This window comes from Trachemys scripta, chromosome 1, assembly GCF_013100865.1.
Source record: "Trachemys scripta elegans isolate TJP31775 chromosome 1, CAS_Tse_1.0, whole genome shotgun sequence".
Classification (NCBI taxonomy): Eukaryota; Metazoa; Chordata; order Testudines; family Emydidae; genus Trachemys; species Trachemys scripta.
In genome coordinates, this window is record NC_048298.1 from 302,327,687 (window position 1) to 302,345,367 (window position 17,681).

Here is a 17,681-nt window from a genome sequence, read left to right on the forward strand (position 1 = left end):
AAAAAGTAAATTTTATTAAAAACAGAAAGAAAGGAAATACTTGGAACTTAGGCTTTTGGCTAGATTTAAAAAAAAAATTACAAAAATTAAGCATCAAGACAGCTCTCTTGAGGTCCAGCTTAAAGGTCACAAGCAAAACAAAAGCACCTGGGGTTAGCATAGAGGACTCCACAAGCCATAAAGAAATAAGAGATAAACCTAATTGCGTCTTCCTAGACATTTCCTGATCTACTTACATATCTGGGGTTTCAAATGAGTGGTTTCTAGGTATGATCTAATGATTTTCATACCTGGCACAAGCTTTTACAGCATAGTTCCAGCCCTCTCCCTGCTTTCCAACAAAGGGAAAGTTTTTTCCCCAATTTTAAAAAGTTCTAGCCTTCCCATTGGCTCTTTTGGTCAGGTGCCCACTCCCTTCCTTTTACCTTGTACTTAGATTTCCAGAAAGCCTTTGACAAGGTCCCTCACCAAAGGCTCTTATGTAAATTAAGTTGTCATGGGATAAGAGGGAAGGTCCTTTCATGGATTGAGAACTGGTTAAAAGACAGGGAACAAAGGGTAGGAATTAATGGTAAATTCTCAGAATGGAGGGGGTAACTAGTGGTGTTCCCCAAGGATCAGTCCTAGGACCAATCCTATTCAACTTATTCATAAATGATCTGGAGAAAGGGGTAAAAAGTGAGCTGGCAAAGTTTGCAGATGATACTAAACTGCTCAAGATAGTTAAGACCAAAGCAGACAGTGAAGAACTTCAAAAAGATCTCACAAAACTAAGTGATTGGGCAACAAAATGGCAAATGAAATTGAATGTGGATAAATGTAAAGTAATGCACATTGGAAAAAATAACCCCAACTATACATACAATATGATGGGGGCTAATTTAGCTACTACAAATCAGGAAAGAGATCTTGGAATCATCGTGGATAGTTCTCTGAAGATGTTCACGCAGTGTGCAGAGGTGGTCAAAAAAGCAAACAGGATGTTAGGAATCATTAAAAAGGGGATAGAGAATAAGATGGAGAATATATTATTGCCCTTATATAAATCAATGGTACGCCCACATCTTGAATACTGCGTACAGATATGGTCTCCTCATCTCAAAAAAGATATACTGGCGCTAGAAAAGCTTCAGAGAAGGGCAACTAAAATGATTAGGGGTTTGGAGAGGATCCCATATGAGGAGAGATTAAAGAGGCTAGGACTTTTCAGCTTGGAAAAGAGGAGACTAAGGGGGGATATGATAGAGGTATATAAAATTATGAGTGATGCGGAGAAAGTAGATAAGGAAAAGTTATTTACTTATTCCCATAATACAAGAACTAGGGGTCACCAAATGAAATTAATAGGCAGCAGGTTTAAAACAAATAAAAGGAAGTTCTTCTTCACACAGCCCACAGTCAACTTGTGGAACTCCTTGCCTGAGGAGGTTGTGAAGGCTAGGACTATAACAGAGTTTAAAAGAGAACTGGATAAATTCGTGGAGGTTAAGTCCATTAATGGCTATTAGCCACGATGGGTAAGGAATGGTGTCCGTAGACTCTGTCAGAGGGTGGCGATGGATGGCAGGAGAGAGATCACTTGATCATTAACTGTTAGGTTCACTCCCTCTGGGGCACCTGGCATTGGCCACTGTCGGTAGACAGGATACTGGGCTAGATGGACCTTTGGTCTGACCCAGTACGGCCGTTCTTATGTACCTATGGACTTCTTAACCTTCACAGGTAAAGCAAGTAGACAACAGCTACTAACAGGGATTTTATAACTAACTGGCTGGCTGGGTGTCCATAAAAGAGAGCTACCCTCCTCCCTTCATTTATCACACAGTCTTATTAATCTCTCCTCATATGGAAGCTGTTCCATACACCCCTGATCATGGGCGGCGGGTATTATAGGCTCAGGGGAGGCTGTGCCTCCCCAAACAGCCTGGTATGGCCCTTCCCACATTCTGCCCCCAAGCCCACTCCAAGGCCTGCAGTTTCCAGGGCTCTGCCTGGACTCGGGACGGCTGGCGCTGGGGCCGCGCTGCCCGCCTGGTGCTCGGACTGTGCCGGCCGGCGCACTGGGGCTGAGGGCGCTGCGGCTGCGCCTCCTGCCACCTGGGGCACCAGGAGTGCCGGCGGCTGCCTGGCACACCGGAGCTGGGAGCACTGTGCCCATGCTGCCCGGCTGCTCAGGGTTGGGGGTGGCCACCCAGCACACTGGGGCTGGCAACCTGGCATACTGGGACTCGGGGCGCTGTGACCACACTGCTGGGGATTCTGCAGCTGTGCTGCCCAGCGCTGGGGCCGGGGCCCTAGTGGGGGTGCTCTGCACTCCTGCGGTGGAGGGGCGTTAGATGGGAGGGCAGGGAAGCAGCCTCAGGCACAAGGGGAGGGGCCAAGGGCTAGTCTTCCCCAACCGCTGGGTCACTGGCCCCCCATGTCCCTATTCATTTTTGTTGCCCTTTTCTGAACCTTTTCCAATTCCAATATATCTTTTTTGAGATGGGGTGACCACATCCAGGGTCGGCTTTAAGCCGATTTGGCCGATTCTCTGGAATGGGGCCTCATGCCTAAGAGGTCCCTGCAACGTCTGGGGCTGCCGGCGGAGCGGGGGGGAAAAAAAAAAAAAGCCGCGTCCTGCTTCTCCCCCCTCCCTCCAGCGCTTGTGCCGCCATACAGCTGATCAGCACAAGCCTGGGAGGGAGGGGTTAGGAGGAGGAATGTGGCGTGCTTGGGGAAGACGTGGGGCCAGGGCAGGGATTTGGGGAGGGATCCAATGGGCCAGGGAGGGGGCGGAGTCGGGGCGGAGTTGGGACCGGGGGGGGGGGGGGGCGAGACAATTCGTGTCCCGGCGTGGGGCCCCGCACCTGCTAAAGCCAGCCCTGATCACATCTGCATGCAGTACTCAAGATGTGGGCATACCATAGATTTATACAGAAGCAATATGATATTTTCTGTCTTATTATCTATTCCTTTGTAATGATTCCCAACATTCTGTTCACTTTTTTGACTACCACTGCACATTGAGTGGATGTATTCAGAGAACTATCCACAATTACTCCAAGATCGCTTTCTTGAGTGGTAACAGCTAATTTAGACCCCATCATTGTATATGTATAGTTGGGATTATGTTTTCCAAAGTGCATTACTTTGCATTTATCAACATTGAATTTCATCTGCCATTTTGTAGCCCAGTCACCCAGTTTGTGAGATCCCTTTGTAGCTCTTCGCAGTCTGCTTTGGGCTTAACTATCTTGAGCAGTTTTGTATCATCTGCAAATTTTGCCACCTCACTGTTTACCCCTTTTTCCAGATCATTTATGAATATGTTGAATAGGACTTGTCCCAGAACAGACCCCCTGGGGGACACCACTATTTACCTCTCTCCATTCTGTAAACTGACCATTTATTCCTACCACAGGCGCCAACTCAGTGGGTGTTCCGGGGTTGGAGCACCCATGGGAAAAAATTAGTGGGTGCTCTGCACCCACCGGCAGCCAAGCTCCCCCCCTGCCTCCCCACCTTGCCTCCTCCCAGCATGCTGTGTCTCTGCTCCTCCCTCCCTTTCCTCCCAGTGCTTGCTGCCGCCAAACAGCTGTAGCAAACGCTGGGAGGGAGGGGGGGAGGAGTGGGAACATGGCATGCTCAGGGGAGGAGGTGGGGCCAGGGCAGGGATTTGGGGAAGGAGTCCAATAGGGGCAAGGAAGGGGCGGAGTTGGGGCAGGGACTTTGGGGACGGGGTTGGAATGGGGGCTGGAGGGGTGGAGTCGGGGCAGGGCCAGGGGCAGAGGGGGGTTGAGCACCCACCAGGACCAGAAGAAGTTGGCGCCTATGATTCCTACCCTTTATTTCCAATCTTTTAACCAGTTACCAGTCCATGAGAGGATCTTCCCTCTTATCCTATGACAGTTTATTTTGCTTACTTTGCAATCACAGAATCAAGATTGGATCTATCTTACTCCCTAGGCAAACGTCCAAGGGGACTGTTTGTGACTCCATAGTAAGATTGTTCTAGAGCTTTAGCAGTTCACACTTGTTACTGGTTTGGTAAAATCTAATTATAGGTCATATAACCAGTTGGGGGTTTCTCCCTTGCTTGTGGACATTCTGCCCTGAGATTGGCACTCTTGTTTGTGAACCACTTTCAGGCTTCTAGCTCCCTAGTAGTTTCTTGGGTGGAGACCCATGTGTCTCTTCTTCCTGGCCAGGGTATCTCTAGGCTAAACAGTTCCCTGCCTTCACTGTGTTATTCCCAGAAAAAGACAAGCTACCTAGGCAAGCTTCTCTTGCCTTCTCTTCAGATACTAACAACAGAGTGATTGCCAACAGTTGTAAATTACCACAGCACTTCCTGTACAATCCTATTTTAGTCTGAAGGAAAAAGCACTATAGAGAAAACATTTAAAACAACAAAAGAATCTACACACATGCTAATAAGCATACCAGAGATCACCCAGCCCTAACATGGGCTCTGGTAGGAGCAGTCCTTCATAACCCTACCCAGTAGGTCTGCTTGTGGTTTCAAGATCATTACAGCTTCATCTCAGAACAAGCACACACATGGCATGTTTAGTCCACCCTTTATGTAGTTCAGGGGCCTTTGATCTGGAATTTCCAGGAGCAGGTAATTAGGAGACAATGGGTCTCTCCCCAGGGTATAAGTTCAAAAGGCCTCCCAAGTACCTCGTAGTTAAGGGGTTCTCAGACTGGGGGTCAGGACCCCTCAGGGGGTCACGAGATTATTACCTGGGGGGGGGGGGTCAGGAGCTGTCAGCATCCACCCCAAACTCCACTTTGCCTCCAGCATTTATAATGGTGTTAAATATATAAAAAAGTGTTTTTAATTTATAAGGGGGGGTCGCACTCAGAGGCTTGTTACATGAAAGGGGTCACCAGTATAAAAGTTTAATAACCACTGTCCTAGGTGCTCTTGCTGAAGTTGAATGGCTTGCTCACCTTGCACCAGAGGTTAATCAGAATTTTGTTAGGTTTCAGAGTAGCAGCCGTGTTAGTCTGTATCTGCAAAAAGAACAGGAGTACTTGTGGCACCATAAATTTGTTAGTCTCTAAGGTGCCACAAGTACTCCTGTTCTTTTTGCAGAATTTTGTTGTGTTCCTCTGGCCAGCTAGGCACACACTTGATGCAGGACTTCTTCTTAGTGCTGGTCATATTAATACACATGAGGGTTAACTGTGATTCCAGTTGAGCAGTCTCCATGGACATGAAGGGGTAAATGCTGAGCAGCTGCATTTGAACCAGGAAATTGCTTCTGGTTCCTGGGAAGTGAATGGGAAGTTTTGGGATGGAAGGACTTGGAAACAAAGCCCAGGGAATTGTGAGATAATGTTACTGGACTTGCCAGTCCTGAGTCTGGTGACCCAAACTTGAGATGCATCCATGTTGCAAAATGCCTGGGCTTTCACCTGCATCATATAAGAACGTAAACATAAGAATGACCATACTTGGTCAGACCAATGGTTCATCTAGCCCAATATCCTGTCTTCTGACTGGCTAATGTCAGGTGCTTCAGAGGGAATGAACAGAACAGGCAGTCATTGAGTGATCCATCCCCTATTATCCACTCCCAGCTTCTTGGCAGTCAGAGGCTAGGGACACCCAGAGCATGGGGTTGTATCCTTGAGCACCTTGGCTAACAACCGTTGATGGACCTATCCTCCATGAATTTATCTAGTTCTTTTTTGAACCCCGTTATACTTTTGGCCTTCACAACATCCCCTGGCAATGAGTTCCACAGATTGATTGTGCATTGTGTGAAAAAGTACTTCCTTTTGTTTGTTTTAAACCTGCTGCCTATTAATTTCATTGGGTAACCCCTGGTTCTTGTGTTATGTGAAGGGGTAAATAACACTCCCTTATTCACTTTCTCCACACCATTCATGATTTTATATACCTTTATCATATCTCCTTTTAGTCGTCTCTTTTCCAAGCTGAAAAGTCCCAGTCTTTTTAAACGCTGCTCATATGGACACTGTTCTATACCCTTAATTATTTTTGTTGCCTTTCTTTGTACCTTTTCCAATTCTAATGTATCTTTTTTGAGATGGGGTGACCTGAACTGTACACAGTATTCAAGATGTGGGTGTACCATGGATTTATATAGCGGCATTATGATATTTTCTGTTTTATCTATCCCTTTCCTAATAGTTCCTAACATTGTTAGTTTTTTTGACTGCCACTGCACATTGAGCAGATGTTTTCAGAGAACTACCCACATTATCTCTTTCTTGAGTGATAATAACAGCTAATTAGCCCCCCGTTATTTTGTATGTATAGTTGGGATTATGTTTTCCAGTGTGCATTACTCTGCAGTCACAGCTGGATTCCAGCTCTGACCCACACCCCTACCAGGGTTTGCAGACCTGAGTCCTTAGGGATTCCTAATTCAAATCAAATTTACTTGTGTGTGGACAAATGGGAGGGCTTGGACTTAAACCTGAGTAAGAGCCTGGGCTTAATGTACTATGCTGACATACTTTATGCAGACATAGTCCAGAGTCCCACCTTCCAAAACGAAGGGTGACTTTTGGTCTCTGAAGCTATACTCAGTATTGACAACTTGAATTATTAAAAGATCATAAACCAGATTTCAAAATATCATAAGATTGGCTTTACAATACTTATATCTTAAAATAGACTGAGTTCTTTTTATTTGTCTTCTAGTTTTTTGAAACCTTAGGGTGTGGTCAGACTAAATTTTCAAGCTTTGGACTGCAACAAAGTGATCTAGAAACTTATTTTAAAAAATGAATGAAAGATGAAATTCTCAAATAATAATCACTTGTATCTAGTAACTGGGGCCTTAAGTAAAACATCAGTTATCAGAAGACTTGCAATAAAACAGTGAGAATTGGCCGCACTCTGACATGCCACTTCTTTTCGCTACGACAATTGCTCTACACAAAGATGTAGGGCTGAGAGAGAGAGAGAAAGTAATAATGGTGGATTAAAAAGAAGTAAAAGTGAAAAGCAATAAAGGACAGTGATCTGTCCCTTGAGCCCTGTGTGCCTCAGTTTTTCTATCTGTGAAACGGGGATGATAATGCTCGCTTACCACACTGGCAGTTGTAATTCATTAATTCTTCAGTGCTTACAAAGTGCTGTGAAATCCTTTAATGGAAGGCATTCTAATGTAAATGTTAATACTATGAAATTTCTGTCCCAAATCCCGAGGTCCTCACACCACATTCTCATTAACAGTATTGCTAATCCTAAGTCTTTAAAAATCAAGAGTCCGGTCACTAGAAACCATGAGACTGGCTTAAAAATCATGTTTGTTTGTTTGTTTGTTTTAAAATAATGTGTGGGTTCTTTCTTTGTTTGTTTTGTTTTCTAGTGTCATTGCCTTCAGGGTTCACATTTTCAAGCTTTTCTCAGCAACCAGGAGGGCTAGAAGCATATTTGTGGGGTTTTTTTTTTAATTAAAGTGGAGATTCTCAAATAATTCTAAGAATTAAACTGGAGGCATTAAGAAAAGCAACAAATATTGAGACTGGCAAGAAAATCATAAGAGCTGGCATCATGACTTTGGTCTAAATAAGGACTCAATAAAACCTAAGCAAGAATTTCAAGATTTGCCCCTTCTCTCACACATGAACCCTGGGTCTCAGCAACACTGTTCTCAGTGAATTCACTCCTTAGTGGTGAGTTCATAGTTATTATCAGATGTATGTGGCTTTTTAAAAAAAAACAAAATTATACGTATAACCAGATGGGGCTATTAAACCAGCTGACCATCTGCAAGTACATCAAGGAAGCTACTAATTTTCCAGGGTAGAAATCTTCCAAGAGAGTGAATCAAAATGATTGTACTTTTTTGTTGACAACAAAGACAGCAGTGTTTAAGAACTGATTGCCACCCGCACATGAACAATAGCTTTACAATCAGACAAAGAACAAAATATTGCTAATAGTGACATATGTTTCAATCACAGCAAAAATAATAAACATTAGCACCGTGTGAGACATATCAGAATCAATGGTAAGCATTCTTTAATTACGTTACTTGCAAAGTTCTTTCCAATATTTTCTATGCTCCCATTGATCAATTTACCAATATATAAATGCTTACTATTTTGCACGGCACTTTGCTAATTTCTATTCTGCTTCCTTTAGACCTAACTGTTGTAGGGAACTGGTTGCCCCAAGGGACTGGAATAGTGTAAAAAACATTTTTCATGTAGGTTGCCAGTTCAAATGTAATGACTGGAAGTTATTACATGATAGGTGTTTGGTAGCCTATTTGAAATGAGTTCTCATCTAGTTCTTACAGAGCAGAACCTACACCACGAAAACCATTACAATTGACACCTTTGTTTGCTGTTCTGGAAGGAAGCAAAAGGAACAAATAGTCCTGGGCTTCATCATCCCTTCCCCCCCCATTCCTCCCCAGCAGCAGTTCTTCTCAATTCATTGGAAGGATTTGAGTGGAAAATATGTCCTGTCACTGGCTTCTGCTATGCTTGTTCTGAGGATAAACAGAGGATGTTGGTCTCCAGAGCTGTTAAACTGACACCCTTAATAAAGACCAAATTCCCTTCATAAAACACAAGAGGGTATTGTAACTGAAACTGGTGCTTTTAATACTTTAGGTAGACAACATTATTTACTATGTACCTAGGGTCCTCTTCTTCCAATGAGCTCTGCACAAGCCCCTGCACCTGTGCAGACCAGAACCACGTTAAAGAAAACTGGGCTCCACAGGGAGGCAAGGTCCATTCATGTAGAGATCATTGCAAGATCAGGGCCTGGGTTTTTATATTGTTCTTATCACTGTAGTATATGAGCACCTCTTTTCATAATGATATCCATTCTTATGCGCATACACTGACTCCCTCAAGAAATATGATCTCCTTCGTAGCCAGATCTCCATCTTCTTTTAGCTGTCTAAGGACAAAAAGCAGTAATGATTTAAAAATCTATTGTTCTGTTATTCTCAACTCCAAGTTCCTATTTTCATTTTTTATTGGACACATTTTCTCTTTAGCCTTTTGTCTACTGCTGATATATTTGACAAAAAATTGTTAGCTGAAATACTCTTTGCAGTTCAATATTCAGTAACCTTTTTCTCTCAGGACCCATATGTAAATCCGCGGTAGAGATCATTCTCAAATCGAGGGATCGCCAATCAATCACATGAGGACAGAACAAAAGGGAAGTTCCTTATTAACTGTTTACCGTTTGAGAATTACCTTAAATAAATGCTTCAGGTAGTATAAGAGAGTCTGTAAAAATCCATTAACTGATATCATTTCTTTCAATCATCAAATAACCTAACTATGTATACCCTGGTTCACAATGGGATAAGATAAAGTAGCGCAATTACAGGATTCAGAGAGGGTTATTAAAGATAGTGAGATGACATTTCTTAAATGCTAACTGAGAACTCTTAAACAAGAGAAGGAGTAACAGGTTTTTAACAATGGGACTCTTACAGATTCCAAAGTATAGGAAAGAAGAAAGGCTCTTGTCCTCTAAACACAGAGACTACACTAAAAACATCTTTGCTAAAATCTCATCTAGTTTTTCTTTATTTGGCAAAGGATCTGGTTATTTCCCCCCTGCTCCTATAACTACTGAAAATATTTATAAACTATTTTAATTTTCTTCTCCTTCAGGTACTAAGATTATGAAGATAAAACTGACTTAGAATTGTACTTCAATGACTCCTGATGAATTACAAGCTAGGTACAAAGTTGCTGCCTTTAGACTAATCCCAATGTACTATATATAAAATGATAACACAAAAATACTGTGCTTGGTGTCAGTTAAAGTAGACTTACCAATATATACTTAACACAGAACCTAAAAAGCAAAGAAATTAAAATTTAAGGAAACTCACAGTATATATACCTCTACCCCGATATAATGCTGTCTTCGGGAGCCAAAAAATCTTACCGCGTTATATTGGGGTAGAGGTGTACCCTCTGTTCCTCCACCCAAGGACACACACCTGACCAATAGCGCAATGATCATACAACACAAATGCCACCCCCACCTTTGCCTATGTCTTCACTGCCAAAAGAGGTGTGTTTTTTACAGTGAGATAGCTAATGCATGTTAGTTATCTTGCTGTAAAATCCTAGTGGAGATAAGGCTCTATATATTTTACTGCAATGTGGGTAGACAAGGTCAACCACAGTTGGAAGGTATAGTGTTGACCTTGCCTAGCAGTCAAAACTTGTCTTCAGTGGGCAAGGCATGTTGTTAGAATGATGAAAGACAGACAAGCTAAGTGTCTTTTGGATAGACATCCTTATGATGCTTGACCTTGTGGTTGACAAGCAGAAGATGGAGGGATAATACTGCGCACAGCTGAAAAGGTCTTAATGTGAATTACTATCAGTGGGGAAAATATGCTCTTGACAGAAAGAGGTGGGGGCAAATTGTGAGACTAGGCAAGGATCTCTATGATCTATAGAGCCAGTGAAGAGTACATAAGAACAGCCATACTGGGTCAGACCAAAGGTCCATCAAGCCCAGTATCCTGTCTTTCGACAGTGGTTAATGCCAGGTGCTTCAGAGGTAATGAACAGAACAGGTAATCATCAAATGATCCATCAAGTAGTTAATATTATGGAGTGCTCACAACTCCAAAATTAAGGTTGCAACAAATTGTGCTATTGTAATGCTCATTTTGAACATACACCTCTGTCCCCCAATTTTTAGTTGAAAGAGCTATTGAGCTGCATTTTTCTGGGTCTAATGTTAGTGTTCAGTAGGATTTCTCTAATGACCTTCAGAAGTGAAGAATCACAATTGTTTATATAGTAAAGACTCAAAAATCTATGGTTTTCACAGTGGAAAAAAAAACTCTTATGAGTTTTGGCCACCTGTTTCTAAACACTGTTTATTTACGTATTTATTATTATTTATTAAAATGTGCTCAGCACTTTCCATATGTGTAGGAAGAGACAGTCACTGCCTCAAAGACATTGTAATCTAAAAGGACAAAGGATGGAGGAAAGGGAGTCTCATATAAAGTGATTAAGATGAATGGACACAGGTCTTGTTAGTTCTAGATTAATTGTTTGAAAAATACAGTAACTCCTCGCTTAATGTTGTAGTTATGTTCCTGAAAAATGCGACTTTAAGCGAAACGATGTTAAGCAAATCCAATTTCCCCATAAGAATTAATGTAAATGGGGGGGGTTAGGTTCCAGGGAAATTTTTTTCACCAGACAAAAAACTATATTTGTATATATATATACACACACGCAGTATAAGTTTTAAACAATGTAATACTGTACACAGCAATGATGATTGTGAAGCTTTGTTGAGGTGGTGAAGTTAGAGGGTGGAAGAGGATGGGATACTTCCCAGGGAATGTCTTACTGTTAAATGATGAACTAGCACTCGGCTGAGCCCTCAAGAGTCAACAGATTATTGTTAATGTAGCCTCACTCTACAAGGCAGCACGAATGGAGGGAGGGGAGACAGCATGGCAGACAGAGACACACACCCTGTGTGTGGGGGAGAGAGAGAGAGATGTGCATTGCCCCTTTAAGTATGCTGACATCACTCTAAGTACATTGCCTTTAAAAAGATCAGGAAGTTGATATAGCAGCTGTGGCCAGCAAGCTCTCTCCATCCTGAGCCCTGTCCCCACCCTGCTCTATATGGAGAAGGGGTAAGCGGGGGTCAGGAGCAGGGGGAGGGGGACACCCTGACATTATCCCTCCTCCCCTGCACAGCAAGCAGGAGGCTCCCAGGAGCAGCTCCAAGGCAGAGGGCAGGAGCCGCACATGGCAGTGGGGGGAGGGACAGCTGAACTGCCAGCAATTGATAGCCTGCTGGGCGGCTGCTGCACAGGGAACTTAGGGGAGCGGGGAGCTGATAAGGGAGCAGATGGGGGGCTGCTGGTCCACCCTGGTTCCAAGCCCCCACCAGCTAACTGCAACGGGCTGTTCTTCCTGCAAGCAGCGGACAAAGCAGGAAGCTGCCAAAGGACGTTATAAGGGAGCATTGGGGAACTTTAAACGAGCATATTCCCTAATTGATCAGCAACGTAACAACGTTAACCAGGACGACTTTAAGTGAGGAGTCTGCCTGCCCACTTAAAAAAATACAATAAAAACATTTCATTAAAAATCCCTTCTCCCCTTGTCTTTTCATCATCCCAACAATCAATCAATTTCCTCAGCATGAATGGCAAATTCAAAACTGATCAAAGGAAATACAATTAGCCTGTGGAACTCCTGTGTCCCGATAAAAATGACTCTTTTAATGCTGAAATCAGTGTCAGGATTGGGCCCTGAAGCTTGTTGCAGCATCATCTGCCTCAGGCTTTTTGCCCTGCAGAGATGCAGACTCCACCTCCAAGTAGGGATGCCAACCCTCCAGGATTGGCCTGGAGTCTCCAGGAATTAAAGATTATGTCATGTGATGAAATCTTCAGGAATACGTCCAACCGAAATTGGCAACCCTGCCTTCAGGAGAGGTGGTGGTGGTGGTTTGAAAATTTGTACAGATACATGTCTGTGAATGAACACAAGGGGGGCTGATCTACCCTGTGTTACTCCAGCGTAGTGGTTTTCAACCAGTGGTCCAGGGACCCCAGGGGACCTGCAGACTATGCCTGAGATTTCCAAAAGGGTCTGCACCTCCATTTGAAATTTTTTAGGGGTCTGCAAATGAAAAAAGGTTGAAAACTAGTGCTATTGTAACAGTGACAGACCTCGGTCATCGGTGGGTGGGATGAAACCAGGGACCTCCGGAGCTTAGTGCATAAACCTCTACTGCAGGGGTGGCCAACCTGAGCCTGAGAAGGAGCCAGAATTTACCAATGTACATTACCAAAGAGCCACAGTAATATGTCAGCAGCCCCCCCATCGTAGAATCATAGAATATCAGGGTTGGAAGAGACCTCAGGAGGTCATCTAGTTCAACCCCCCCACCCTAGTCCCACCCACCAGCAGTGCCACCCTGCACCTCCCAATCAGCTTTTTCATGGTGTGCAGGAAACTTGGGGGGGGGGAGGAGTGAGGGCACTTCAGGCTCAAGGGAGGGGGCAGGAAGGGGTGGACTGGGGATAGGGCCTGTGCCAGAGCCAGGGGTTCAGCCGTGAGCACCCCCTGGCACATTGGAAAGTTGGTGCCTGTAGCTTCAGCCCTGGAGTCTGTGCCTATACAAGGAGCCGCATATTAACTTCTGAAGAGCCACAGGTTGGCCCCCCTGCTCTACTGCATGAGCTAAAAGCCAACTGGCTGTTAGCTAAGGCTGTAGAGCAGACTCATTTAACTCTCTCTAAGTGGTCTTGGTGCCACTAGATGGGACAGAACACCACACCCAGGAGGTGTGTGGGTTACATATTTCCCCTAGCTGAGGAAGTGTGTTCAGAGCTTCAGAGTCTTCCCAGTGGAAATCCCAGACAAGCCCCCACTTGTAACACCAACAGACCCCGGTCGTCGACGGGCAGGATCAAACCAGGGTCCTTTGGAGCTTAGTGCATGAGCCTCTACTCATGAGCTAAAAGCCAAGTGGCTGTTAGCTAAGGCTGTACAGCAAACTCATCTTCTCTCTCTAGGTGGTCTCAGGGTATGTCTATACTGCCCATCGGATCTGCGGGCAGCAATCAATTCATGGGGGTCTATTTATCCTGTCTAGTCTAGACGGGATAAATTGACCCGACTGCTCTCCCGTCGACTCCTGTACTCCACCGGCACCAGAGGCGCAGGCCGAGTCGATGGGGGAGTGGCAGCCGTCGACTTACCGCAGTGAAGACTCTGCGGTGAGTAGATCTAAGTACATTGACTTCAACTACGTTATTCACGTAGCTGAAGTTGCGTAACTTAGATCGATTCCCTCCCTCCCCCAGTATAGACCAAGCCTTAGTGCCACGAGATGGGACAGAACACTACACCCAGGAGGTGTGTGGATTATACTATGCAGGTGTAACCCCATCCAGGTCAACGGCGGGCATTACAGCTGTTTAACTCTGAAGTAACACAGTGGCAAATCAGGCTCCTGTTTGTGAATGGTACCACAACGTCTTACCAGTTCTGGAGCTTTGCGACTGTTTAATAGTGGCAGGGCAGGACCATGGCACTGACTTCCCAGCTCGCCTGACTGTCTGCGCTTTGGGGTGTTGTTCTCAACAGTGGGGCTCCTGGGCTCCAGGGTTTGCCTACCACTCTCCCCTGTGAGGAGAATAAAGTTTCTGCCCCCCTCAAGCAACGAAGAGGCGGCAAACAGCAAGAGCCCGCCACTGGTCAGGCTCCACGGGCCCCTGCTTTGTAAGCCAGGCATCGGGTGCCTGACTTCGGCCAGGTGCGGCAGGTCACTGCTGCCATATGCTGCGCTGCCACCCTGCGCGTGGGCCCGTCCCCTCCCCTCCAGGCGCGGGTGGTGGAGGGCCCCACATGCCGGCACTGCTCCGGGGGCAGCCGGGCTGGTGGGGAGGGGACTGCATGGCACACTAGAGCTAGGGCCCGGAGAGAGCCGACGTGGCGCCGCTACGGGCTGGGAGAGCCAATGTGTGGCGGCGCTATAGCCCGGTGCTGGGAGCCGCTTGGAGTGGGCGGTGCAAAGGCCCGAGAGGAAGCAGAGGGCAGGCATTGGGCGGCGCTAAGGCCCAGAGGGAGCCGGCGTAAGGCGGGGGTGGGCTCGCGATCTGTGCCCGCGCGCGGGGCAGGAGGGTGAGGGTCTCGCGCTCTAGACTCTGCCTCTCTTAGAGCCGCGCGCCCGGCGGTTGGGGCGGCGGGTCTGGCGCGCGGGGTACGTGTCCCGCTGCAGCGGCTGGTGGGGGCGGCGGGGGCTGCCCCCTCCCCGGCTCGGCGCTGTGAGTGGGCGGAAGATGGCGCTGGGCGGATGGAAATCCTAATGACGGTCTCCAAAATCGCCTCTATCTGTACCATGGTGAGAGAGGGGGCCGGCCGGGCACCCGCGGGGCCTGTGGGGGCGGGCGGTGATATAAGGGGGCCGGGCGCCGGGTGTGAGGGGGAGTCTCCTGGCGAGGCGGGCTCGAGGGGGCGGGTTCTGGGGCGCCTGTGCATGCTTCGCGGGGGTGAGCCAGGCACTGAATCGGGGGGTGGGTTTGGAATTGGGACGGAAGGTAGCGCGTGCGCTGCGGGGGCCCTGCAGCATCGCGCGTGGGTGTGTGTGTGTGTGTGTTGGGAAAGGGCGTGAGGGGGGCGCTTCCTTCCCTTGCAAACAGGTGACACGGGTTATGCTGGGTTCGAAAACCAAGCTCCTCGGAGCGGTGCTTCCTCTCTGCCTGGGTTTTGTGTGTGCATGTAGAAGAGTGTGCCACTCGCCGTGGGAGGGAGCGAGGGTGGGAATCAAAAACTGGGTGTAGTTAATCGGCTTTAGAGAATGCAGCATTGAGGCAAGCATTAATGGCAATGGGGGTGGGGAAGCGTAATATGGACATATGGTGAAACTTGATTTAAATAACCACACAGGAAACTAGGAATTATTAGTTAACCAGTAGAAAGAAGTCTTTTTCAAAATTGTACTGGAAATCTTGCAGATCCTTTAAAATATTTTCTCAAGCTGGTTTTTATTGAGTATAGGCTTTCTAGAGATCTTGACTCTTCCCCAGCCCCAACTGCGCATCATATTTTTTTTTGTCATTGGTAGTTAGTACATAATGCCTCACTAATGTTGTGTGGGCTTGGTTGTCATGTCACAGTGGCAGTCTGGTGCACCCTTGGTTACCCTTAAAAGCTGCATTAGCATCCAGTGTAGTTAGTCTTGTGCAATATGGCACACATACTGGTATGTAGTCTGAACTGTTTGCATCGCTCCAAGTCCTGATGGGAACACATCTTTCAGTGTTTATTTTTAATTTGACTTTATCCATAATTACTTGTGAAGAAAGAGTTATGAGCACACTAATTGGTGTAATAGAACTTTTCTATCTCTAACTAAAAAAAATTATGAATTTAGTGCTTTTTGAGAGTGCTGAACTTTGAGACCAAGCTATCCTCTAACCTGTAGAAATAATCTCTCCTCAGAAATGAGGCACGTTGGCAGATCATTGTAGGAAATCTTGCATTCCACTCTTCTGTAAAACTGTACTATGAATGAAGGAGCTACGTACACATCTCCTTTTGAGAGCACAAAAATGTGAATTTAGAAGTTAGAGACTGCAGAAGTTGGGAGAGACCTATTGGATCATTCCCTACAGTACTTTCTCTGGGCTTTTTTCTCTGTCTAGTTATAAACTTCTCAAGCAGTGGGGCTTCCTCCACTTCCCATGGGAGACTGTTCTGCAGTTTTTATGAATTTCTGTATTATTGTCTTAATATATCAAGCAAAATTTTCAAAGGAGGCCCAAACTATTCTAAATGAATTACTTTCTATAGCTATGTCAGCTAAAATTGCCAGTAACGGTTGCTAGTCTACTGTAGTGACAGATGTTTGTGGTATGAGAGAGCACACAAAGTACTTTCAGTTAAGCTATTAAACAGTCATCAGGTATGGGTTGGATCTGAACAAGTGATGTAGGAGAGGACTCTACATTCTGTGTTGTCACCTAAACTATTTTGTTTCAGTTAAATCTCGCGATGAACTAAAATATATGTCTATACATAACTAAGACATTTTTACATCGGGTACATATGTTCAGTCGTATGGTTTATTAACTCATGATGTGCTTTGGGATAAAGTCGTTATAAAATTTAAAATGAATTTTGAAATGTCTGTGCTTTATTAGGATTTTGGGATAGGACCACTAGATGAAGATACCCGTTTTAAAGCTGCTGTGTTTAAATTTACTAGGTAATCTAGGATCTTATTTACAATCATAGTGTAAATTAATGCACACATTATGCTGAAGCTGGTCCCAACAGTATAGTTATAATGCTGAGATAAAAGTTCTTAGTTTAAGTGGTGTTTTAAATCTTTATTTTGTAATAAATAAATAAATAAAGTATTCAAAATTTACATTTACAATTTGATTCTTTCATGGTGGCTTGATGAAAATTGGGTTGATACAGAGAGAATAATGGATAAAGGAGTTAAGGAGAGCTGGCTGTTTCTCAATGGGACAGTAGTGAAGGCATAATTGCAAACTATTCTGATGCGGAGGTAAAATAGGAAGAATAGGAAAAACAACAAGGAGTCCTTGTGGCACCTTAGAGACTAACAAATTTATTTGGGCATAGGCTTTCGTGGGCTAAACCCCACTTCATCAGATACATGGAGTGGAACATACAGTAGGAAGGTGTAAATACGCAGCATATGAAAAGATGGGAGTTGCCTTATCAAGTGGGGGATCAGTGCTAACGAGCCAATTCAATTAAGTTGGAAGTGGCCTATTCTCAACAGTTAACAAGAAAGAATGGAAATCACTTTTTTAGTGCTAACGAGGCCAATGTAAACAAGATGGCCCATTTCAAACAGTTGAAAAGAAGGTGTGAGTATTTAGCAAGGGGAAATAAGTTTTTGTAAAAACAATGAGGAGTATTTGTGGCACTTAGAGATTAACAAATTTATTTAGTTTTTGTAGTGACTCATCCACTCCCAGTCTTTATTCAGGCCTAATTTGATGGTGTCCGGATTGCAAATTAATTCCAGTTCTGCAGTTTCTTGTTGGAATCTGTTTTTGAAGTTTTTGTTGTTGAAGAATTGGCACTTTTAAGTCTGTTATTGAGTGACCAGGGAGACTGAAGTGTTCTCCTACTGGTTTTTGGTTGTTATAATTCCTGATGTCAGATTTGTTTCCATTTATTCTTTT

General features: G+C 44.9%; 1 protein-coding gene across 1 annotated transcript in view; it reads left to right on the forward strand.

Annotated features, from left to right (window-relative positions):
• Window positions 1–14,592: 14,592 nt before the first annotated feature.
• Window positions 14,593–17,681, forward strand: part of USP12 (ubiquitin specific peptidase 12) — a 65,116-nt gene continuing 62,027 nt past the window's right edge. Inside the window, exon 1 of the mRNA XM_034758710.1 lies at window positions 14,593–14,857. Coding sequence (XP_034614601.1) covers window positions 14,810–14,857 — 48 coding nt within the window. The 5' untranslated portion in view covers window positions 14,593–14,809. The remainder of the gene's footprint in view (window positions 14,858–17,681) is intronic.